This window comes from Galeopterus variegatus, unplaced genomic scaffold, assembly GCF_000696425.1.
Source record: "Galeopterus variegatus unplaced genomic scaffold, G_variegatus-3.0.2 Scaffold1092, whole genome shotgun sequence".
Lineage (NCBI taxonomy): Eukaryota > Metazoa > Chordata > Mammalia > Dermoptera > Cynocephalidae > Galeopterus > Galeopterus variegatus.
Window position 1 is genome coordinate 81,848 of NW_007727203.1, and position 26,663 is coordinate 108,510.

The following is a 26,663-nucleotide window of genomic DNA, read 5'->3' on the forward strand; positions in this document are numbered from 1 at the left end:
GACCCTGGACATGTTCCCTTGCCTGCTTCCAGGTGGAAGGGGCTGCAGTCCTTGGCTCATTGCCTAGGACCCCTGGCATACTCTCTTGCCTGCTTCCAGGCAGAGCTGATCTGTCTTTCTGAGACACACACACAACACACATACAATACCTACCTCACAGGTGTTATTTATTAGATTTTTTTTCAAGTGCTAGTTTAGTAGAATAATTAAAAATTCAAAATTTTACTTATTTGTTTTAATTAGGTATAAACTATAACTAAAAAACTTGCTAAATGAAATCGATACACAATCTTCTGTGAATGCAATGACATTATCACATAAATTTTCACTAAATCATCTTCAATAGATACTTGTTTAGCGCTAACTTAGTGTTAGGCACTGGGGACACAAATATCATCATGAAAGATATTAGCCTCACTGGATTTTTTTAAAACTTTACAATCACTGGATTGTTCAAGGGAAGTTTTATATTCTCATTTTCTTTCAAACTGCCTAAAATAGGTCAAATATCTTACACTATCAGATTGCATCCCCTGCTTGCCTCCCCATTTGCCACTTGTTAATTATGTCTCAACCAGTTAAGAATATTTTTAGTTCTCTTTTTTCAAATTACACTTTTTCTTTCTCTTGCCTTCTTTTTTTCTTTCTTCCTTCCTTTCCCCTCTTTTACTCAAACTTCATAGCATTTCAATATCCTTTGTAATATAGATACATAACATTTATTTTACTAATATTTTCTGGAGAGGCAGCCTTCGTTACATAGTGCTTCTATTTAATAATAAAGCGTATACTTCATTTTGAGGTGTGACATAAACATTTTTCAAATGTTTTCCAAAAATTTTATAATTATTATATGCTATTCTTTAGGCTTATTAATATGTTTATGTAATCCTTTTTTTCTTTTCAACTTCTACCCCATATCATTGTTAAAAATTTCAAGAGTGCCCTGTATTTCCTGCCCATGCTTTCTTAATACTCTTTCCTCCTATTTGTCTTCTCTATTCCACAAAAATTTCTCTAAGAATACCAATGCCCTCCTCCTGTTCAAATAAAAAGATCATTCCTCAGTTCTATTCCTCTTGGCCTTTCAATTACATCTATTGCCATCAATCTTGGTTCTTAATGCTTTCTAACACTGACTTCCAAGACACTATGATTTTCAATTTTCTCACTATTCCTCTGATCATTTGTCTTCTTAATTAACCTACTTAGTGGGAGGAGTGCCCCAATATTCAGTCTTTATAACCAATTTTTCCTCTCCATCTGTTATGTTAGGGGAGTGCATCCATTTGTAAGTTCTCAACTACCATCTCTATGTAGACAACTCCCAAGTAACCATTTTAGTCTTAATTTTCTTAGTATCTTTTTTGTTCTTTTAAATTCTCTAAAAAATTTTTTTATCAGTTGTCTATCAATACCTTATCCAAAAGTCTCTATAATTAACTCATCTTTCCAATATAAACCGATATTTCTTTCTCAGTTCTTGGCTACCACCTTATTTCTTGAATTTCTGGATATTTCTCAATTCCTTCAACTCCCATTCTTCTAATAGGTAACCAGAAAGAACCACAGACTCCTTCTCTGTGTTTTATCTCAGATGTGCCTCTTCTTCCCCATTTCCACATCCAAGATTATAGGGTATCTTAATGCAACTCTCTTCTTATTCCTTTATTTTTATTTTTTATTGTGGTAGAATATACATAACAAAAAATTTCTATTTTAACATTTTTAAGTGTACTTGCAGCACATTTACACTGTTATGCAACCATCACTACCATCCATCTCATCTCTAGAACTTGTTCCATCTTCCCAAGATGAAACGCTGTACCCATTAAACAAAAACTCCCCATTTCTTTTTCCTTTTAATAACTCCCTTCTAGTTCTTTCTATTTCTATTTTAATTCATCCTACATATCTGCTAAAATAATCTGCAAACAAAATTTAATTGTCTTACCCTATTCAAACATCTGATATCACTTTTTATTATTTATCATATCAAAAGCAATAGCCATTCTTTGAATGCAGTAGCTTTTCAAAAAATAGTGGTGGCAGTGTACTAATGCTGATGAAAGAATCATTTTAGTAGACATGCTTCTAAAATGAAAATCCTGGATTAGAATATTTAAAAACACTCACCTGCAGCCAAAGTAGTAATAATAGAATATTTGTGATACTACTGCAATTACTGCTATTTTCAGAAAAATGCCTCAGTTCAGTCTCTGTACTTCTAATTGGAAAATATACTTCTAACTAGTAACTGATTGACCTGTAGTTAATCTAAATAACTATTAAATTATTTCACTATATTTTAGAATTATAAACTAATGTTTAATGCTTAATGTCTTTAAACTAAAACAATTCAACTCTACTGTTAATCTCTGCTTTCATTAAATAGTTACATTTCATAAATTTGTCCAGTGCTGGTTCCCTTTTCTGTGTTTAATGGTGTTATTTCTATAAGACAGAGACCATATATATCAAATCATTTTGTACAGTATCTAGAAGAATGCAATATATAGATTAGTAGTTAAAGTTTTTATATGATACAGTAATAACAGTGATGTAACCTCAACAAGGGGAGAAAAACTACAAATTCATTTGACTATTTTTTTTTTTTTTTTTTGTCTTTTGTCTTTTTTCCGTGTCCGGCAACGGATCGCAACCCTCAGTGTTGCCCCCGTACCGGACCGGGGACCGGCAACGGGATCGCAAGCCTCGGCGTTGCTCCCGCACCTCGCTCAGCCAGTGAGCGGGAGCCGGTCTGTACGTGGGATCCGAACCCTCGGACGGGAGCGCTGCCGCGCTTCCCAAGCGGTGCACTATCCAGTGCGCCACCGGGCCGGCCCTCATTTGACTATTTTAAGTAAGCCTCAAACAAGCATTCACATTAAATGAATATTCTTTCATTTAAATGAATGAAGGAGAGGAAAGGAGGGAAGGAAGAGGAAGGGGAGGAAGAAGAGAGGGAAGGAGAGAAAAGAAGAAAGAATAAAGAGAAAGAAAGGGAGAATGAAGGTAGGGTAGCAAGAAATTGATGAAGGGCCACAAAAAATCATTACGTTGTGTGATGCTGAATATACTAATTATGCTGATTTGAGCATCACATATTGCACATGGGTATTGATATTCAATGCTGTACCCCACAGATATGTACAATCAATTATGTTTCAATAAATTTTTTAAAAAGGAGAATGAAAGAAAAGAGAAAAGTACACAAATAATTCATTGCTTCTAATTCCTTATAGGGTCAACTCAGGAAACATCATTAAGTGTAGCCATCTCAAATGCTCAGAGGGTACTTAAAGAAAATGATGCCTACTAAAGCAATCAGAGACCAAACTAAATACAGTTAGATAAGCTATTACTGGTAATTAATTAAATGGCACTCATATGAAAACTGGGAGTCCTTTCTTAAAAAAATTTCCTGATTTTTTTAAGCAAAAATGATACCTGATTATTAGCAAAAACCCTTCTGCTAATAATATTTCCGAACACTAGATGGCGATGAAGCAAAGGTTTAAAGGAAAGTAAAAAGATTCTTACATAAAAGTTGATTTATTTCATATAAGTAAAGAAAGAAGATATAACTGCTTCACTTCAAAACATATATCAACTTTTGACAGCAGTACTTACCTGGGAAGAGGTCTGTACATCTCATAAATATCTCCCAATAGATTAGTCCAAGTGCATACATGTCTACTTGTTTCAAAGCTGATTCACAGTCCCTCAGGTTCACAGCTCCTTCTAGCACTTCTGGTGCCATATATCTGATTGTGCCAACCTGATAAATCAGAGTGATATTTTTCAGAAACAGAATGTAGCATATTCTGAAGGGCATACATTACACAGAAGTTAGATGTAAATTTAGGTCATGTCAATAATATTTGACCCTAAACATGTCACTGAACATTTCTACACCTTATTTTTTAATTTATAAAATGCCCTTCCTGAATATTAAACTGTGGTAAATCTATATTAATGAGTACTATTCATCGCTCATAGAGAATGAGCTAGAACTTCTTTGTATATCAACACAAAAAATCTGTAAGACACAGTAAGTGAAAAAATTGCAAAACAATATGCGTACCATTTAATTTTTTTTTTTTTTTTGTCTTTTTTACTGACCGGTAATGGGATCGCAACCCTCAGTGTCGTGCCCGTACCGGCGACTGGCAACGGGATCGCAACCCTCGGTGTTGCGCCCGCACCATGCTCAGCCAGTGAGCAGGAACCGGTCTCCACATGGGATCCAAACCCTCGGCGGGAGCGCCACCACGCTCCCAAGCGGCACACTCTCCAGTGCGCCACTGGGCCGGCCCACCATTTAATATTTTAAAAAATTCACAAAAATGCATACACATAGGTATAGACGTGTGAGTGCGAATGCAGAGAAGAAGGTTGGGAAGGATATGTTCCACATTGCAATAGTGATTATCAGAAGGTGAACTGTTCTACTTCAAACTTGGTAATTTCACTCTGGCTTCAAAAATCAGTTCCTAGAGTTCTGGTCAAGATGGTGGAATAGATGGTCCCCAGAATCACTCTCTCCCCAAATCAACCAATTTACAACTATAAAAATGTAACAACAGACAAGCCGGGGCCACTGGAACTCAGTGGAAGAGGAGGAGAGACCTACGGAGTTCATGAAAGGTGAGAAGCCACGATGAGAGACAGAAAAAAACTGCTCAGAGAGTTTCGGGCCACAGCTACTTTAAGGCTGGAACTGCAGAGCGCATGGAGCAGGGGCCAGCAGAAGCCGCACCTGTGCCCTTCAGATGGAGTTGCTTGGAGGCAGCAGGGGAGAAGAGGGCCAAGGTGGCCCCCAGGACAGCAAGACCACTAATAGGGTTCCTGTGGACCCACGCAGGAGAAAGGAAGCAAAACAGATGAAAAAGGGGAGTCGTTCAGAGGCCGGTGAGTCATTGCAAGGGACTGGCACAGAGCCCATACTAGGACCTGTCCCCTGGGAAGTGTTTGGAGCATGGGTGGTGGGGGAGACAGGCCCACTGGCAGAACACTGGGACACAGCAAGGACAGCCAATCTGCCCCCGAGTCAGCTCAGGACCACTCAGAGGAGATTGGTTGGGAATGCAGAATTGCATGGGGTGCAGTTTGATGAAAAGATTCAGGCCCAGATCAGAGTTTCTACACAACCCAGGTGCACCTGGTCCCTGGAGGGCCAGAAGTACCTATAAGGTCAACCATTAAGCCCTGAGCTGCACAAAAAGCCTTCCCCAGGAAAACAGCAGCAAAGCAGCAATCTAGCTCAACCACACAGCTCAAGTACTGGTTCCCACAGGAAGTTCCCACTTTAGAAATAAGCAAAGGACAAAAAATTAGTTCTGGCCCAGGCATACCACCAGTGCTTAGGGGCCTGCCAGGGGACCTGAGGTATGGAGCCAGGGACTGGAATACTCGCTCACAACCATGCACACTGCCAGTGCCTTGGGGCCCCACCTGGAGGCCCGGGGCTTGGAGCCGGGGACCTGGGGAGCAGACCCCACTCCCACATCCAGGCACACTGCCAGTGTCTCAGGGGCCCACCCGGGGGCCTGGGGCATCGAGCCAGGGACCAGACCCCCCCCCTGCCCACATCCAGGCATACTGCCAGTGTCTTGGGGCCCTGCCTGGGGCCGGACCCCCCTCCCCCAACCAGGTATACCTCCAGCACCAAAAAGCATGCCAAAAACATCACCTACATGTGGGAGGCCGACCACAGCCACCACAGTAACCACGGCTGCCACAAAAGTGGCTAGACGTCACAACCACCATGCAGATGTTCTATCAGCCACTGGAGTGCATTGACACAACGACAGTCACCAGCGGAGACTAAAGAAAAGAATAGGATGTCTCTCTTTCCACAAAGCCCATCCCAGAGTGACAGAAGCAGCATCTGCTCTGTGATAATATTGGGGGACCTAAACACACCTTTCACCATTGGACAGATCATCTAGGCAACAAATCAACAGAGTAACCATTACTCTTTCAGAGGGAGAGAAGAAATCTAGGGTCATCAGTGGTGGGAGTGGGGAGGGACAGGGGGATAGGGAGAGATTGGACAAGGGGCATAAAGAATAAGTATGATTTGTAACAATATACCTACTAGTAATATTGATTTGATCAACATAGAATCCCAAAAGTATGCATAATCAATTATGATTCAGTAAAAAAAAATAGGGGAAAAAAAAAACAAACCCAAAAATCAGTTCCTACAAACTTATTCCTAATGCTTGTCAGAATGAATTGGAATGGCAGTGATTTACAAAATAAACTGATAGCTTTTACGAAGGACTTTATGCACTGTCTTTTGGTTTTCCTAATTTTGTAATTCCTGATATTCTATAATTGAAAGTATATAAAGACAATTGTACTAAGCAGTGGATTTTTTAATGCAATTCATTATAATTTTAAAGTATGTAAGCGTGATACCTTTTGTATACACTCACCTCACTTATAGCTGCATTATCTTCTTCCCCTGGGCGCACCAGTCTATTTCCAGTCAGCCTCATGGACAAACCAAAGTCACTGATAACACAGGTTCCATCATTTTTCACCAGGACATTTCTGCTGTTTAAATCTCGATGGGAAATTGCAGGTTTATAATGATCTGTTTGAATAATTTCAAACATTTATTAATGCTTAAATAGCACTGTTGCACATAAAAATGAACATGTAGGTAATAGGAACTACATAAATATAGAAGACAGTGTTATTTTCTGCCATTGATTTTCTAATAACAAAAAAGGACATAAGAAATCAAACTTTCAACTCACCCTCATCAGTGTTTTCTAATATATTTCATAACATAACTCCTGTTGCACGAATAGTTAGTTAAGCATTAAACATCAGGCTGAAACTAATAGCCAACATGCTGCTACTTCTAATTCTAACACACACGTTTTTTCTCTTCAATTCTAGGGAGTAGAACGAGGCAATACAGAAAGGAATATTTGGTATAAACACCGAAAAAAAAAAGTCAGCTTGTCTAAAACCAGTATCAATAAAAAACTAGGTGGCTCCAAAATTTTAATAAGAATCTTATTCTATCCTCTATGCTTAACAGATCAAACCTGTGACAGCATATCCCAGTTTTATCCTTAGGTTTAGCCATGTCTCTAAGCTCACCTCAGCTCTTCAAATCTAACTAGAAATAGTTTTACTATGGATTAGGAGAACAAGTGGAGGAGCTGGCATCTCCCAGCAAGATATGAAAACCTGTTAACTGATTTTATAGAAGTGTTATACTCATTCTATTACTTGTTTAGCTTTATCAGTAGACTATAGGCTCCATGAAGGCAGAAAGAAAACACGTTTTATCTGAATTTACAAGGCACAGAGTAGACACACAGTAATGCTTGCTGACTGAAAGAATGAACCTATCCTAAGCCCCTCCTCAAAAACATTACATTATTTTTTCCCTCTCTATAAGAAAACCTTATATAAACCTTACATACATTAAGTAAAACCAGAACTCTGGAAATAAAAAAAAAATTCTACAGCACAATTTCTGAAATTTAGAATAGCTCCCTAAATATACAAAGAAAGATCAGAACATAGTTAATATTAAGTTCATTGAGTATTTGTATTTAGGCACAAATAGACTCAGTATTTAGATGTATTACTCTCATTAATGAGCATTTGAATACAATTTCACCAACAATGAAACTATACACAGAGGCAATAATTCCTTTCACATAAAACAATAAAGTAACAGTAAAATTTGAAGAAAAAATAGGAGTTATCAAGCTTCTTCATCTAAGAGTTGATTTCTTTCTCATTTTTCCCTTACCTAATTCCTGTTCCAGTCTTCCAAACCTTGTATTAACTTGACTCCTACTCAATCCCTTTCCCCCCCCCATTTTTTATTTCTCTTATTACTAATGAAGAAAAAACATTTTGTTTATTGGTTGTTTGTAATTTTATTCTTTCAATTCCTGTAAGAGCTATATTTCTTACTCTGCATAAAACCACAACATAAGTATATGTGGTATAATTTTGAGCTGATATTTACATAGGATAATTTATGGAGACATTGGAAAATGTTTATTTACTAATACCAAATCAATATTTGAATTAAAAGATCTCATACTTCTTAGGGAGAACCAGGTTAATGATGAAGAGAATGTGCAATGAGTCAGTGAGTTAGCCAGAAGGGAAAATAGCGTGGAATATTTCCTGCTATGACTAAACAAGACAAAGAAAAGAAAGAGAAGAGAGGGAGAGAGGGAGAAGGGAAAGAAAGGAATAAGGGAGAGGGGCAAAGACTCATTAGCAATGCAAACGGTAGAACTATCAACTGCCCTTTTGAGATGATTTTTTTCTTTTAAGTTCCCCTCAGTATTCATTTTAATCTTTTTTATTTGTGTGGGGCAGGGTGGGGGGAGCAGAACAACAATTTGCCTGGACAGAGCACTGTACTATGCATATATCTCAAAGGAAAGCACGAGAAGATATAATTTTAATTTATAATTTTAATATCTGTGGATATTTACACACATACACACAGAAAAGGACCTGGAAAAATATACATGAACAACTTAGTGATTTTCTGGTGAAGTCTGAGTGATCTATATATTTTTTTGTCAAATTTTTCTTTGGTAATAAGCGTGCATTGATATTATCATAAATAAAATAATTTACAGGGAGAACTAATTACAAATAAACAGGTACAACTCCTTCTTATTCTGAAGCAACAAACAACTGAATAAGTAATAATAGTATTATTCCTTACTACCAAATTTCTACTCTATATAACAAAGTTACATCTAAGACACTTGGGAAGAATAGAATTCTCTGAAAGGACACTTTAAATGTTTTAAAATAGTATAGTACTTGGAAATATTTTTAAAATAATTATATAAAAAAATTCAAATAGCAAGTATACTTATGTTATATGTTATATGCAATAGCACAAGTTTTTAAAAAGGTAAGTATTTAGTGATAACATTGGCTAATGTTTGAGAGTAACAGCCCTGTTTAAATAAAACTTATGGGCTGGCCAATTAGCTCAGTTGGTTACAGTGTGGTGATGATAACACCACGGTCCAGGTTTGGATACCTGTGCTTGCCAGCTGCCAGATAAATATATAAAACTTATGTTTTATGGCAATCATTCTTCCCAGCCAATGTTTGACTCAAAACCTTGCTGAATCATGCAAACCCTGGAAAGGGGGATTAGGATGGTATTTTAAGTTCTGTGTTATGCCAGCTCTTAAAATGAGTTATAATATTTAAGAATAAGGGGACACAGTCCAATAGTTAATGTACTGAAGCCCTAAAGCAAGTGTATCGAATTGCTGACACAGGCAATAACACTGGTCAGTTTTGTATTCAGGAAAAGCAAGATGTCAAGATAAATGAATTGATGAATTATTCAGGAAAATTATTTATATATGAAGTGTCAGCTACAAAAGATGATCCATACTATTATACAATAGAACAAAGATCTAAGGTACTAATACATTAAAGTTCTATTCACTAAAGAGGTCAGAGTAACTGAGAAAACAATGTCAGAGCTGCAGTATGTCAAGAAAATGCAGTAAGGGATGAAAGCTTAGGAAATCCCAGAGACAGAATTATCACACCAAAGCTAATTTAGGGGTGCCTATGATGTGAAGTTTATACTGAAACAAAGTAAGAAAGCAGATGTATCACAGAGATGCTTTGAACAACTAGCAAAAATGTGCATAAGAACTGAGGAAGACTGTAGTTATGACAAGGAATACAACTACACAGTTTTATACAACTACACAGTTCTGAAACTCTGGCAAAGACTAACTCCCCATCATGCATTCTCCCCTTCCTACTTAGTAACAGAACCCAATATTATTTGAGGCAACAATATACTCAGCAAAAAACCCCCACTATATTCTCAGCCTCTTTTACAGCTAAGCGTGGACTAAGTTCTGGGAACCAAGCATTAAGCATAAGAGTGAGATTTCTGGAGGCAGAAGGGACAATGCCTTTTACCTCCCCTTCCTTTTCCCTACTGACTGAAATACAGCATGAGGGACAATGAAGTGACTTTGAAAATGAATGCCATATATAAAGGATGGTGCAGAAGAAATATAGGAGCCTCAAGACCTGATAATACCATGGCACTGCCAAACCAATCCTGAACTGTCTCTAATTCTTATATGAGAAAGAAAAAAATTTCTTTCATATTCAAGCCACTGCTATTTCTCCCCCTCCCCCCGGAGATTTGGCCAAACCTAATTTTAGCTAACAGATGTACTGACTTACAAAGGGATGTATTTGGGTTTTATTCTAACGACCAACCCACGGAACAAAGATCCATGTGATGTTAGAACTAAGGAAGTAATAATGCATTGTAGTTCATTTAAATAAACAAAATAAACAGGAAGAAAATAAAGTCTAGCTAAGAGGTTCTAAACCTAAGCTCGACTTACGGTCAAGATGGCAGAATACACAGTACACAGTGTCACTCTCTCCCACAATCAACCAATTGACAACTATGAAAAAGCAATAACTGCCAAGTTGGGGCTGCTAGAGCCCAGGGGAAGAGGAGAGACTTACAGAGTTAATGAAGGCAGTAGAAGCTGCGATGAGAGAAAGAAAGGACCGCACCGACCATTTCGAGTCCCAGCCACTTCAAGGCTGGCCCTGGTGAGCACATGGAGCAGGAACTGACAAAAGCCACAGCTATGCCCTTCTTGTGAAGTTGCTTAGAGGCTGCAAGGGACAGGAGGGCCTTAGTGGCCCCCAGGCCAGCTGGACTACTAACAGGGTTTCTGTGGTCTCACATAGTAGCGAGGGGTCACAGGCACCTGAAAAAAGGAGCCACTCAGAGGCTGGTGAGTCATTGCAAGGGACCAGTGCATGACCCATCCTATGGGAAATGTTTAGAGTGTGGGCAGTGGGGGATATGAACCCAATGTGGGAACACTGGGGCACAGCATGGACAGCTGATCTGCCCCCCAGTCAGCAGGATCACTCAGTAGAGACTGGTCAGGTATATAGAACTGTGGGGGGTGAAGTTTTCTGAAAAAACTCAGGCCCAGACCAGAGTTTCCACACAATCTAGGTGTACCGGACCTCACAAGACCCGGAATTGCTTACAAGGTCAACAATTAAAACCTGAGCTGCACAACAAGCCTTCCCCAGGGAATCAGCAGCAAAGCAGCAATTTAGCTCAACCAGAGGGCTCAAGCACTGGTTCCCACAGGAAGTTCCTCCATTTTAGAAGTAAGCAAAGGACAACAAATTAGTTCCAGTGCAGAGTTTAAGTGGTGGAGGTAGCTAATAATCCAACATAGTACTGAAAGAAAACACAAAACCCCCACAGATCAGAGACAGTTTTGATATTAACCAGTAAAGGTCTAATACCACCAAAGAACACCTATAAAACCCAGAAGGACCAGAAGCCTCCTGGGATCCCAAGCCAGGGTGGGAAGCAGGCTGAGGGCCTGAGCCATGCTCCCCTGATGTCCACATCCAGCCCAGGAATGACTGAGCCCCCACTGGAAGCCCTCTGGGCTCCCAAGCTAGGGGTGGGGGGTGGGGGCCAGAAAGGACCTCAGCCATGACCCCTGACATCTGCATCCAGCCCAGCAATAACACAAGGTTGTCACTGGAAGCTCCTCAGGATCCCATGCCAGGATGGAGGGGCTGAAGGCCTCAGCCAGGCCTCCTGAGCATCCACCCAGCCCAGTGATGACCACTGAGCTACCGCTTGAAACGCTCAAGCCAGGGTGGGGAGGGGCTGAGGATCCAGCACACTGATGACTACCAGGCTACCATCAGAAGTGCCCCAGGCTCCCGAGCCAGGATGCTGGGCAGAGGACCTCAGCTATGCCACCCCTCGAATGTCTGCATCTAGCCTAGCAACAACCACCGAGCCACCACTGGAAGCACCCTGGGCTCCTGAGCCAGGGCAATGGGAGGCTGAGGGCCTCAGCCACATCCCCCCAACATCTGTATCCAGCCCAGCAACAATGACCAGGCCATGGCTGGAAGTGCCCCAGGCTCCTGAGCCAGGGTCGAGGGGGCCAAGTGCCTCAGACACACCTCCCTGACATCTGCATCTAGCCCAGCCATGACCACCAGGCCACCGCTGGAAGCACCCTGGGCTCCTGAGCTGGGGTGGGGGGCACTGAGGGCCTCAGCCACACCCCCCTGACGTCTGTATTCAGCTCAGCCACAACTGAGCCACTGCCAGTAGCCCCGAGCTCCTGTGCCAGAATAAGGGGGGGTGCTACAGGCCTCGACCACACCCCTCTCCCTCCTTCCCTATCCTCCCATCCCATCTCTTTCCCCTTTCTTCTCTCCCCCTCCACCCTCCTCTCTCCCTCTCTATCCCAACTGCTTTGCAACATCTTAGAATGTAAATAATAATAATAATAAATAAATGTTTTTAAAAAAATTTAAAAATAAAATCAGAGAACATCAAAAATAAATCAATCTAAGGTCCATAAACGGACTTCAAAGGGTCTGAGAATCCCCGAGAATCAAAAGAATATTTTTGAAGTATGCCCATATGTGTGTATCTTTGGAGGGAGAGTGTTCAGAGCTTTGATCAAATTCTTAATGTGATCCATGACCCGTCTAGAGTCTTGAAGTTTTTTTTCCTATTCCTCCTGTTATATTTCAAATATTTCCTCATGCTGGATCTTTCAAACAATTGGCTAATAATACATCTGTAATAATATAAATTACACTTTTACTTTGAAGATATGATTAAAATTTTCCTTTGTGAATTTTGAAGCCACCTGAGTGTCTTCTATTCATCATCTTACCTCCCCGTGGTAATTCTGTGTGAAGAAAAGCCAGTCCTCTAGTCACAGAATGAGCCAGACGGCAAGAGCATACCCAGTCACTTGTATGGAGACTCAAATACTTGCATAGAGATCCCTTTATAGAGAGGAAAATGCCAGAAAAAAGTGAAATTAATTTACTTTGACATGAAGAGATAAGTTAGCAACCGTATAAAGGATTTGCATAGGCTAGGATTCCATGAAGATCTAATGAACTACTACATTTCAGAATCTTGAGTTAGTAAGACATTTTTATGTGTAGAGAGAAGAGCAGAGGATGGAAAAGAAAGAAGAATTAAAAAATTATTAACTTTTATGTCTCCAGTATTAAAAATTATAAATGGTATTTCCTTTTAAACGCTTTTTTGATCTATCAAATTAAGACAGGAAAAATATACTTTATCTTTTACCAGTATACAAATAAGAACTATACTGTTATGTTTTACAAGTAGAAAACGAAGGCTTTTGTAAATATATATGTATTGGTGCTACTCAAAGTGCTTATCTACAAACTATTACCAGTCTCTGATGAGTTAAAGAGCTTGCACCACAATGAATATCAAAATATTGCTTCCTTCATTGAGAAAGTTTTGCTATAGAGAGAAAGAGAGAGAGAGAGAAAGAGAGAAAAAGGAGAGCTGAATAAACAGTGTAACTACTGATTTAGTTGATTCACATTCTAGTGTGAAATCCTTGTCTCACTGACGATCATTAACAACAAGTCTGCAAACCAGCAATACTCTACATTACAGTGGTCCTCCTGAAAGTCTGATTGACAGCTAATATAAATGTCAGTTAATTTTTTATGAACAACTTACATTGGGATAATACTCCATCACAAGCAAATACTCCATGCGCCCATCTGCAGTGACTCTCTCATCGCCAACTATAAAGCGAGCAATATTGTCATGTTCCATCAAAGGCACTCTGTAAATGTTCTTCTCGTTAATAAAATTTTGACGGTTTGCAAATGAAAACACTTTTACAGCAACTGGACGTTCATCCAAGGAACCTTTATATACTGCTCCATATCGACCCCGGCCAATCAGCTGTAAGTTTGTTTTAAAGAAAGCAAGGTATTAATTTATATCACAATTAAAGAATCAAACTTACTAAATAATAAAGTATAATTCCATATGGTATCACATCTTTCTATTGCTTATAGTTTACTCCATTATCGAGAAACTAATACAATCCATATCTGGTAAGACTAAGGAAGCTTCTACCAGACCCAGCCCTCCTGCAGGTAATAACTAAAAACTCTGTACAATATTTGAAAAAAAAAAAAAGATTTAAATGCACTGGAGAATAAACGAAAGCATATAGATTCTGAGAAACATCAAGGCTTAGAAGAAAGGAATGGCATGGGATAAGCTACCCATTTTTATGGCTTTTAGCCTGAGGGCAGGCTGAAATCAGCTCTGTGCATCAGAGCTAAAACTGCAATAAAAAATCCATAATCTTCTTTTTTTGTGTGTGGCTGGCTGGTTCAGGGATCCACACCATGCTCTAACCAACTGAGCTAACTGGCCAGCAGAAAATCCATAATCTTTCTGGCCCCAGAAGCCAGAGGACACAATTTGGAGAAACCACAGCTGCTGGAAGATGAGGGGAGAATCCTGGAAAGGTGAAAGTCAGAGAGGGGGAAACTCAATGAATGCATGGGACAGACTCTAGCTAAAAATAAAACTGATATCTGAGCATCTGCCCAAGAGACAGGTTTGCAGTATGTGTACAATGAAGTTAATTGCTTACTAAAACAAACAACAAAAATCAGCACACTTTAGAATAACATAACAGAGTCCGGGGTCTCCACAATATAACATTCATTCATATTTGGGATACAATAAAAATGACTCAGTACATAAAGAACCAGCAAAATGTAACCCATTCTCTTCATTTTTGGCTTCTGGGAATTTCTCTCATTTTTTATTGAAACAGATTAGGGATTTGCCATCATTTTATTAAAGGATGTTTGTTATATTTCATTCACTATTTGTAGGTTAAAATTTAACATATAGACAAACTATCCTTTAAAATGTTGTATCAGTATATAGTTAAATCAGCAATGTTTGGGAGTGTTTCTTTCACTCATTCCTGGATATAATTTCCTGGTTAAATTAGTATTTCTTTCAATTTAGTAAATTAAACATCTTATTGTACATTTATTAGCCATAATTACTTCTTTTGTGAATTGGCAGTTCATTTCTTTTGTCTATTTTTTTTTTTTTTTTTGTCTTTTTGTCTTTTTTCCGAGTCCGGCAACGGATCGCAACCCTCAGTGTTGCCCCCGTACCGGACCGGGGACCGGCAACGGGATTGCAAGCCTCGGTGTTGCTCCCGCGCCTCGCTCAGCCAGTGAGCGGGAGCCAGTCGGTATGTGGGATCTGAACCCTCGGACGGGAGCGCCACCGCGCTTCCCAAGTGGCGCACTATCCAGTGCGCCACCGGGCCGGCCCCTCTTTTGTCTATTTTTTATGGATTATTTCTTCCGTATTGATTTATATCAGCTCTTTTTCAATTCATTCCATATATGCTGAAATGTTTTTTTCAAATTTGGCTTTTAAATTTACTGTATTTTTCCCCCCAAATGTTAAGGTTCTTAAAGTGTTTTATAAAATAGTCAAATCATATCTCAGACTCTGGTCTGAGGACCATAGTTATAAAGAGATTTCTAATAAAGATTTTAAAAACACTCATCATGTAAGACTTTTAACATAGCTTCTGAGATTATTTCCAAGTGAATCTTAAATTCTATGAAATATATAATAGCCATATGTACCTATATGCATAGATAAGGAATATTTATTGGGCATCTACTATGAATTCCTTATTGGCACACTCTTCTCAGGATTTTACAGATCTTTAATCCTATTCTCTGTTCAAATCTGTACTCAAGGGCTGGCCCGGTGGCGCACTGCTACAGTGCGCCGCTTGGGAGCGCGGTGGCGCTCCCGCCGAGGGTTCGGATCCCACATACAGACCGGTTCCCGCTCACTGGCTGAGCGAGGTGAGGGCGCAACACCGAGGGTTGCGATCCCGTTGCCGGTCCCGGTCCGGTACGGGCGCGACACTGAGGGTTGCGATCCGTTGCTGGACACGAAAAAAGACGAAAAGGAAAAAAAAAAAAAACAAAAAACAAATCTGTACTCAAAGGTCATGCCTTTCTAAATATACTTTCTTTAATAATCCCGTTTCCATCACTTTCTTTTCTTCTTATCCACCTGACTTTTCTTCATAGCACTTATTACTACTAGAAATTATACTATACATTCATTTGTTTATCTGTTTGTAGACTCTCCCCCACTAGCCCCAAGAGGGACATCTGTATTGTTCACTTGTAGTAACAGCGCCTAGAATAGGACCTGGCACAAAATTGATACTCAGTAAATGTGGGTTAAATAAATGAGAGCATGAAGTCACTGTCTCAGATATATTATGAAGGTAAAAAGAACAGTCCATAATCTCAGAGCAACCTTACCTCCAACAGTTTCAGATTATCTAGGTCAAGAGAGGGCTCTGATGCTGCTGCCTCCATCATGTTCATACTGTGAAGACCTTGTTTACGGTCTCCTATAGGAACAGGAAAAAGAAGTTATTGACATGTGGTTTTCTTAAAATGAAGATCTTTATTACACTTTTTATTATATTAAAGCTAAAAGGAAGAGTTGCAGAAGAGTTGGCAACAAGAATTATGCCAAATGTCAATGGGAGTAAAACTATGCACTAAAGTAGGAATCATCTATAAATGAAGATGAATGATGAATAGCATGAAAGCTGAATTCCAGTAGATGTTTCCACCACGACTTAGGCTAAAACTATAAAACTCTAAGAAATATTGCAAAAACTTTAAAAATGTTATTGAAGTTGTTCAAATGAATGAATGGGTGCTGATTTCCTAAACAGCCCATCAAACCTAAAGTTTATTAGAACCAACTGTACCTTTGATGATACTGAGGAATTACTGTTACCTTGGGGGGTGTAAAAATGATATTATGCTTATGAATTTAAGTCCTTATATTACAGAGATAATAGTGAAGTATTTATAGGTATGTAGTAACTGTGATTTGCTTCACAATAATCCAATGGCATGGAAGGAGGCAGTGACTGGAGATTTAGACGATACATCATTGCCTATATGTGATTACTACTGAAGCTGAGTGATAGGTATTTTGTGTAAGTTTGAAACTTTTCATTAAAAACTGGGGGGAATGGGGCCGGCCTGTGGCTCACTCAGTAGAGTGCGGTGCTGATAACACCAAGGCCACGGGTTCGGATCCTATATAGGGATGGCCGGTTTGCTCACTGGCTGAGCGGGGTGCTGGCAACACCAAGCCAAGGGTTGAGATCCCCTTACCGGTCATCTTTTAGAAAAAAAAAAAAAAACTGGGGGGAATGGGGCCGGCCTGTGGCTCACTCAGTAGAGTGCGGTGCTGATAACACCAAGGCCACGGGTTCGGATCCTATATAGGGATGGCCGGTTTGCTCACTGGCTGAGCGGGGTGCTGGCAACACCAAGCCAAGGGTTGAGATCCCCTTACCGGTCATCTTTTAGAAAAAAAAAAAAAAAAAAAAACTGGGGGGAAAATTTTTATTAGAGAGAAGGACCGTAGTACAGAGAATTTTTTTTAGCATTTAGCAGAGACACTTTATTTCATCTTATTTATTTGTTTGTTTTGGTGGCTGGCCAGTACAGGTATCGAACCCCTGGACCTTGGTGTTAGCAGAGATTTTATTTTTTTATTTTTTTGGTAGCTGGCTGGTACAGGGATCTGAACCCTTTACCTTGGTGTTGTAAGACTGTGCTCTAACCAACTGAGCTAACCAGAGAGCCCCTCAAAGAGATTTTAAAAAGGAGAAAATTAATTCTGATTAAATGGTATGTTTAATAAATGATACGACAAAAACTGATAATTTTTACCTGTCAACATTCTGTATCCAAAGCATAAGGCAACTATCAAAACAGCTAATACAGAGACTGATGCCAAAGCAATGATTATCGTCTCATCTCGGTTAAAGGAATGAGGTGGACCTAGGAGAAAACAAATTTAAAGACATTGTCATGATTTATAGTTTTTTTAGTATTTGGTTAAATACCAACAGATTGCTCTTTTGAAAGGCTATGCATAATCAAATCAGTAAAGTTTTCGCACCAAAGAAAATGAAAGAAAAATTAATAATAAATTTGTGACAATTGCAAATCATTTTTAATCATACAGATTATCTTAACCAGGTTTGGAACACCAAAACACTTGTTAGGTGTGCTCCTAATTACCAAAATATCAACTATATCATCAAACAGCATAGATAGGATAATATAATATTTAAGAGCATAGTCTTTAGAATAACATTTGATTTTTTTTTTCCTTTTTGTCTTTTTTACTGGCTGGTAACAGGATCGCAACCCTTGGTGTTGCGCCCGTACCGGGGACCGGCAACGGGATCGCAACTCTCGGTGTTGCGCCCGCACCACGCTCAGCCAGTGAGCGGGAACCGGTCTCCACATGGGATCCGAACCCTTGGCGGGAGCGCCGCCGCACTCCCAAGCGGCGCACTCTCCAGTGCACCACCGGGCCGGCCCAACATTTGATTTTTAAAAATTTTAAAAATTAATTAATTATTATTATTATTTTTACATTCTAAGATGCTGTTGCAGAGCAGGTGGGGGGAGGGGGATAGGGTGGGAGGAAAAGGAAGGAATGGGGGCATGGTCAAGACCTGTGGCACACCCCTCATTTGGATAGGGGAGCCTAGGGGGGCTTCCAATGGTGACCTGGTTGTGGCTTGGCTGGATTTGGACTTTGGTGGGTGGGGGGCGTGGTTGAGGCCCTTGGCACCCCCTAACTCGGGAGCCCCGGGTGCTTCCGGTGGTATCTCAGTGTTTGGTCGTCACTGTGCTGGATGTGGATGGTGGGGATCTCTGGCTGAGGCCTTCGGCCCCCAACCACCCCCGCTTGGGAGCCTAGAAAGCTTCTGGCTGGCTCAGTGGTCACTGCTGGGCTAGATGCAGATGTCAGGGGGCATGGCTGAGGCTCTCAGCTCCCCCACCACCCAGGATTGGTAGCTAACGGGCTTCTGGTCCTTTTAGGTTTTATAGGTGATAGGTGTTCTTTGGTGGTGTTAGACCTTTACTGGTCAATATCAAAACTTTGTCTCTGATTTGTGGGGATTTTGTTTTTTCTTTCAGTTCTGTGTTGGATTATTCACTACTTCCACCACTTAAACTCTGCACAGGAACTAATTTGTTGTCCTTTAGTTACTTCTAAAGTGGGGGGACTTCCTGTGGGAACCTTATTTGAGCCCTGTTGTTGAACTAAGTTGCTTCTTTGCTGCTGATTCTCTGGGGAAGGCTTTTTGTGCAGCTCAGGTTTTAATTGCTGACTTTGTAAGTACTTCCAGGTCTTGTGAGGTCCAATACACCTAGGTTGTGTGGAAACTCTGGTCTGGGCCTGTGTCTTTTCAGCAAATTGCAACCCCTGCAGTTCTATATTCCTGACCAGTCTCCACTGGGTGGGCCTGTGCTGACTGGAGGGCAGATAAGTTGTCCATGATGTGGCCCAATGTCCCCATGGTGGGCCCGTCTCCCCCACCACCTGTACTCCAAACACTTCCCATGGACAGGCCATGTGCCCGTCCCTTGCAGTAACTCACCGGCCTGTGACTGGCTCCTTTTATCAGTTGTCTGTGGCCCCTCACTTCTATGTTGGTCCATGGGAACCCTGTTAGTGGTCTTGCTGGCCTGGGGGCCACCAAAGCCCTCTTCTCCCTTGCAGCCTCCAAGCAACTTCACAAGAAAGCTGTGGGTTTTGCTAGCTCCTGTTCCATGTGCTCACTAGGGTTAGCCTTGAAATGACCAGGGCTCGAAACGGTTGGAGCAGTCCTTTCTTTCTCTCATTGTGATTTCTCCTGCTTTCATGAACTCTGTAGGTCTCTCTCTTTCTCTTCCCCTAGGCTCTAGTGGCCCCATCTTGGCAGTTGTTGCTTTTTAATAGTTGTCAATTGGTTGATTATGGGAGAGGGTGATGCTGAGTACCGTCTATTCTGCCATCTTGATCAGAAATTCCACATTTGGTTTTATTTTACTTTTTAAAAAGATGACCAGTAAGGGGATCTTAACCCTTGACTGGTGTTGTCAACACCATGTTCTCCCAAGTGAGCAACCGGCCATACCTATATAGGGATCTGAACCCTTGGCCTTGGTGTTATCAGCACCACACTCTCCCAAGTGAGCCACGGGCCAGCCCTCACAATTGGTTTTAAATCCTGGCTCTACACCACTTGTTCAGTGGACTTGAGCAAATTATTTTTTCCTGTGTTTCAATTTCCTCATTTGTAAAAGTAGTACTCTGTATCTCACAAGTAATCTGTGAGGCTTAGTCTGAGTCTAGCTGCTTAGCAGAGTGTTGAGTATAAATTATCTATGCAATAAATTATAGTTATGTTTATCAATATTGATAGTATTATTATTAATGAAAAGAACATGGTTTTGCAAGCAGTTAAATCTGAACTGGACTTGAAGCTCAGCTCTTCCACTTACTATGTGACCTTGGGAAAATTTTTTCACTTGTCTGATCCTAATTTTTCTCACTTGCAGAATGGGAACACACGTATCTAAATCACAGAGCTATAACAAACATGTAAACATTTTATATGTCAGTTCAATTCTACAGGTCAGATCATGTCTAGTGCAAATACCCTTTGGGATGAATCCACAATCTACGGCTTATCCAGAAGAGAGCAAGTTGAATGGTAAAAGTATGAGTACTCTGAATTGTGATGGGCAGAAACTGAAAGTGCCTAATGTGGAAAAGAGAAAACTTGGGAGGATATAAAAGCTGTCTTCATGTGAAAAAACGGATTTGTTCTGAATAGCTAGATAGAATAACCAGATCCAATAGCGTATGTTCAAGGACAATTGTCTTTAGCTTATGTATTAGTTCATTTTGTTGCTTATAACAAAATACACAGAACTGGGTAATTATAAAGAAAATGAAATTTATTGCTTACAGTTTCTGAGGCTAGGAAGTCCAAAGTCCATCTGGTAGTAGTGACAGTGACCCAGGGGTCTCACATTGCAAGATGGTGGAAGCAGAGAGAGCAAGACAGAGAGACAGACAGACTCTCTTCTTTTAAAGCCTCAGAACCATGCTCCTGACCACCATTTTTAATGCATTCACTACTGCAGGGTCCTACAATCTAATCACCTCTTTAAGGTTCCACCTTTCAGTTACCATAATAGGATTTCCCACCCTCCTAACAGTCATAGTGGGGGCTAAGTTTCTAATACATGAAACTTGGGGGGACACAATTCAAGCTTCAGGGAATTTTGGGGGGACATAATTCAATCCACTACAGCTTAACATACAAAAGAATTTATGGCTTACAAATACAGCTATCTAAAATGGAATGAGTTTGCTATGAAATAGCTGTTCATTATTTTACTAGAGATATTCACATGCTGTTTGTTAATACTGACCAGAGGCTGGGCTTGATGTCTGCTAATATACTTATTTAATCATTCTTTACATTCAATCAAAATCAAGTATACTGTATTTTAAAACTTTCTTACTTTAGACACTATAATCATGTGTTGTATTCAAACTAGAAGCTTCTATGACAAAGTAAGAAGCATTTATGGCAAAGAGTTCCTCTATTCTAAATGAATTTATTTGTCTCAGTCAAATTAAGCACAAAATGTCAAAGTAAGCACTGAAATAGTCTTATTTGCAGGACTTTTATTAGATATTAATAGATTCTAATACACTGATAATTGTATTTACTTTTAACATATAGAGTAAGTTATAGGCAGAAAAGCTACATATAAAAACTCATTTGACCACAATGAGATATCACTTCACACATACCAGCATGGCTATAATTAAAAAAAAGAAAAAGAAAATAAAAAGCATCAGCAAGGATGTGGAGAAATCAGAACTCTTGTACATTGCTCTCGGGAATATAAAATGGTACAGATACAGCAGAAAACAGTTTGGAGGTTCCTTAAAAAGTTAAACAGAATTACCATAAGACCCAGCAATTCCACTCCTAGGCATACACCCAAAATAACTAAAAATATGTGTTACAACAAAAACTTCTAAACGAATGTTCATGGCATCACTATCCACAATAGGCAAAAGTGGGAACAATATAAATGTTCATAATTGATGAATGGATAAACAAAATGTGGATATACAAAAGGCTGCATATTCTATGATCCCATTTATATGAAATATCCAGAATAGGTAAACCCATAGAGACAGAAAGTGACTGCTTACTAGATACAGGGTTTCACTTGTGGAGTGATAAAAAATGTCTGGAACTAGATAGAGTTGATGGTTGCACAACATTGCAAATGTATTAAATGATACATTTTAACATGGTTAACCCTATGTAATATGAATTTTACTTCAATTAACAAAAGAAAAACCCTAACTCATTTTAGAATTTGCTAAACCAAAAAGAGAAACTTTATTTTCAATGCACTTAAACACATACACAAAACTAAATAATAATTTACAGATTCTTTACTATAAGATATACACAAATATTTATGTGCTTACTGATCTTCCCCTAAGTTTACTGACTGTCAAACACTTTTTTTTTTCCTAAGGTAACTCTGAAGCTTTCTACTATGGTATAAGTTAATCAGTAGCATTCTAGATTCATTAGTATGTAAGCTATCATTCAATCAGATTGAATGAAATGTGATGCTATCAAAAATTCCAGAAGAGAAAAGTAAATTAATTATAAAGGAATTGGTTTTCTTTTATATATATATAAACTTGTCAAAAATATTTTAAAAAAAATTTTAAGGAAGAAAATTAATGTTTATCTTCTCAAAGTAAGAAAAAAAGTAAGAACAAAAAGCACAGTATTTCGTTTTTAAAATCACTAAATAATGCTCACATTTTATTTGTGATTCATTAGGGTAAAAAGAAGGAAAAGGTGAGAGATAAAAAGTGGAGGACAAAAAGGAGAACATGGAGATAACAAAAATAGTGACATTTCAGGTAAAGAAGAGAGGTTCCAAGCAGGCAGAGGAAAGGTAAAAAAGACTGAAAAGGGGTCCATGATGAATGCTAATTTGAGATAGCTTGCTCTTGTTACACTTAGCATTCTATTAGGATATCTATTAGGATTCTAAGTGGATATCAAAGAAAATTTCACCTGTTTTTAAATCTCTCTGAAATTTAAATTTAGCAATCTTAAGTCTTGCTATCATTATTATTACTATTATTTTGGCAGCTGGCTGGTACAGGATATTATTATTTTTTAATAGACTTTATTGCAGTTTTAGGATTACAAAAAAATTGCCCAGAAAGTTCTAAGAGTTCCCACACACCCAACTCCTCACCCCTCATAATTCTCCTCATTACTATTATCCTCCTACTATTATCTCCTATTATTGTGTGCTATGGACTGAATTGTGTGTCCACACTAAATTCATATATTGAAGCCCTAACCCCCAATGTGATGATATTTGGAGATGGAGCCTTTGGGAGATAGCTTTATATGAGGTCATGAGGGTGAAGCCCTTATGATGGGATTAGTGCCCTTATAAGAAGAGATACCAGAAAGCCCTTTCTCCCTTCTTACCTTCTTTCTTCCTCCCTCTTCATGCTCCCTCCAACCCCCATTGCAGGTGAGTACAAAGTGAGAAGGTGGCCATCAGCAAGCCAGGAAGAGAGGCCTTGCTAGACCTTGACCTTGCCGTCAACCTCATCTTTGGAATTTCAGCCTCCAGAATTGTGAGAAAATAAATTTCTGTTGTTTAAGTCATACAATCTACAGTATTTTGTTATGGCAGCCCAAGCAAATCAATACAGTGTGGTACATCCATACAGTTGAGGAACCAATTTTCATATATTATTATTAACTAAAGTCCATAGTTTACATTAGGGTTCACCCTTTGTGTTGTACAGTTTTATGGGTTTTGACAGATGCATAATGTCATATATCTACCATTACAATATTGAACAGAATTGTTTCTCTAACCTAAACCTGTGCTCCACCTACTCATTCCTTTACCCTCTGGCAGTCAGTGATCTTTTTACTGTTTCTATAGTTTTGCCTTTTTCAAAATGTCAAACAGTTGGAATGGTACAGTATATAGCCTTTTCAGACTGGCTTCTTTCATTTAGCAATATGCATTTAGGGTTCCTCTACGTCTTTTTGTGGCTTAGTAGCTCATTTCCTTTCATGACTGAATAATATTCCATGGAATGTATATACCACAGGTTGTTTATCCATTCACCTATTGAAGGAAATCTTTGTTGCTTCAAAGTTTGGGCAATTGTGAATAAAGCTGCTACAAATACCCATGTGCAGATTTTTGTGGGACATAAGTTTTCAACTCGTTCAGGTAAATATCTAGGAAAATAATTGCTAGATCATATGATAAACCTACTTAGCTTTGTAAGGAACTATCAAACTGTCTTCTAAAGTGGCTGTACCATACTGCATTCCCATAGCAATGAATGAGAGTTCCACATCCTCATCAGCAATCGATGTCAATGTTTTGGATTTTAGCCATACTAATAGGTTGGCACTAGTATGTCATTGACATTTTAAGGTGCAATTCTCTAATGATCTATGATGTTAAGCATCTTTTCATTTGCTTATTTGCTACCTGTCTGCTTTCCTTGGTGATGTGTCTGTTCAGATCTTTTGTGCACTTTTAAATTGGACTGCTTGTTTACTTACTGACAAGTTTTAACAGTTCTTTGCATATTTTGGGTACAAATTGTTGATGAGATATGTGTTTTGCAACTATTTCTCCCAGAGTGGGCTGTCTTTCACTGTCTTGGTATTAGGGTAATGCTGGCATCATAGAATGAATTAGGAAGCTTTCACTCTGCTTCCATTTCCTGAAAAGGATTGTAGAAAATTGATATTTCATAAAATGTTTGCTAGAATTCAATAGTGAAACAATCTGAGATTTGTGCTTTCGGTTTTGAAAGGCTATTAATTCTTGATTAAATTCCTTTAATAAATATATCCCTATTTAGATTATACATTTCTCATTGTATGAATTTGAGCAGATGTGTCTTTTAAGGAATCAGTTCATTACATCTATGTTCTCAAATTTGTGGGCATAGAGTTGTTCATAATATTCCTTTACTTACCTTTTAATGTCCATGAGATCAGTACTAATAACTCCTCTTTCATTTCTGATTATTAGTAATTAGTTTCTTTTCTCCTTTTTTCTTGGTAGCCTGGGCTAGAAATTGATCAATTTTGTTGATATTTTTTAAAGAACCAGCTTTTGGGTGTGTTGATTTCAATTTCATTGATTTTATTCTTTCTTTTCTTCTCCTTACTTTGTATATAATTTGCTCCTTTTTTTCTAGTTTCCTAAGGTGGAAGCTTAGTAAATCTCCAGGACTTTTTATGAAAGAAAATGATACACAAAATTAAATCTAATTTCATCAAGTTAGTATTGAATAAAACCTTGCCAAAATGATATCACTAATGTGACAGACAAAATATACTTAGATTTTTAATATAATGAGGTTGTTCCTTAATTACACTAATAAAAATCCATAGGTCTAACATAAAACAAAGCTTTGCTATTTCTAAATTAGAAAGTCTGGATATTTACATGGGTTTTTAGGAAGACATAAGGTTATTTTGTTCCCACCTTAATAACACGCCAAAACACCCTAATAACAAGCCATAGAACCTACAAAATCATAGTCTTTTCTTTACAGCTCATTAGGCACTAAGGACACAAACTAAATAGATTAAAAAGTGTAATATGACAAGTCCTTTCCAAGAGAGAAAAGACCCAAGGCTGCTTCTATCCTAGGTGAAGCAGTAGGTGAAGGAGGATACCACAATAGATGTGAGTAGGAAGAAACAGTTGAACGTTTAACACATTCTTAAAGACTGAGTACAGACTGGCATGACAGCTAAAAATATCTAGGGGCCCCAAACACAAAGAGTTAATAGTCACCTGCCAACTTTTTTCTACAGGCCTTCACCAAGTGCTCCCAAGTATGAATGGAGGCAGGACAGGAGAACAGAGAATACCCTTAGGCATAGGCATACAAGGCCTGTTAAAGTCTGAGGACAGGGCATAAGAACTGAGACAAACCCTCTAGGCACTCCAGGGCCTCACTGATTACAAGACAGTATCCACCTGGGCAAGGGGCAGAAAAGTTGAGAGATCTCTTTCTTGTAGGGCCATGACATAGGGCTTACTGAAACCTGAAAGCAAAGCAGTTAGAACTGAGAGAAATCCTCCAGGCAATCAGATCCCAAACCTTGCTAAAGGGAAGGTTCATTCTGCCCTGAAATCATTTGAAACCTATGATGAACTGAATCAAACTAAGGAAACAACAATGAAGCCCAGAAACAGGTCAGCTACAGATTATGTTCATTTAGCCCTCATTCTGGTGGCTTGCAAAACAGAGAGTAAGTCTTTTTTGAAGATAAATATTATCTACTTCACTCTACTCTTCTTTAACCTGCAATGTTCAGCATTCAACCAAAAATCAAAAGACATGAGAAAAGATAAGAAAATATGGTCGGTCCATCATCAAGACAGGACATAGCCAATAGACCCAGAAATGACCCAGGAATATCCCAGATCGTGAAATTATTGAAGACTTTAAAATAACTATGATAAATGTTTTAGGGAATATCATGGAAAACACGGATTTCATGAGTGGACAGAGGGGAAATGTCAGAGACAAATTATTAAAAAGAGCCAAATAGAAATGCTGGAAATTGAATGTACAGTAACAGACCTAAAGAATTCTTTCGATATGATTATCAGCAGAGAGGGCACTACTGACAAAAGAATCAGTAAACTTGAACAGATATCAACAGAAATTTGCAACTAAATAACAGAAAAAGAGAGAAAAAAAAGAACAAAGAAGCAAAGAT

At 39.0% G+C, this 26,663-nt stretch overlaps 1 protein-coding gene across 1 annotated transcript in view; it reads right to left on the reverse strand.

The window, feature by feature from the left end:
- The window catches only part of BMPR2 (bone morphogenetic protein receptor, type II (serine/threonine kinase)), a 222,440-nt gene that overhangs the window by 26,795 nt on the left and 168,982 nt on the right, over window positions 1–26,663 (reverse strand). Inside the window, exons 5-10 of the mRNA XM_008574716.1 lie at window positions 17,695–17,805; window positions 16,255–16,346; window positions 13,592–13,822; window positions 12,756–12,870; window positions 6,447–6,607; window positions 3,634–3,781 (exon numbers count right to left, since the gene is read on the reverse strand). Coding sequence (XP_008572938.1) covers window positions 3,634–3,781; window positions 6,447–6,607; window positions 12,756–12,870; window positions 13,592–13,822; window positions 16,255–16,346; window positions 17,695–17,805 — 858 coding nt within the window. The remainder of the gene's footprint in view (window positions 1–3,633; window positions 3,782–6,446; window positions 6,608–12,755; window positions 12,871–13,591; window positions 13,823–16,254; window positions 16,347–17,694; window positions 17,806–26,663) is intronic.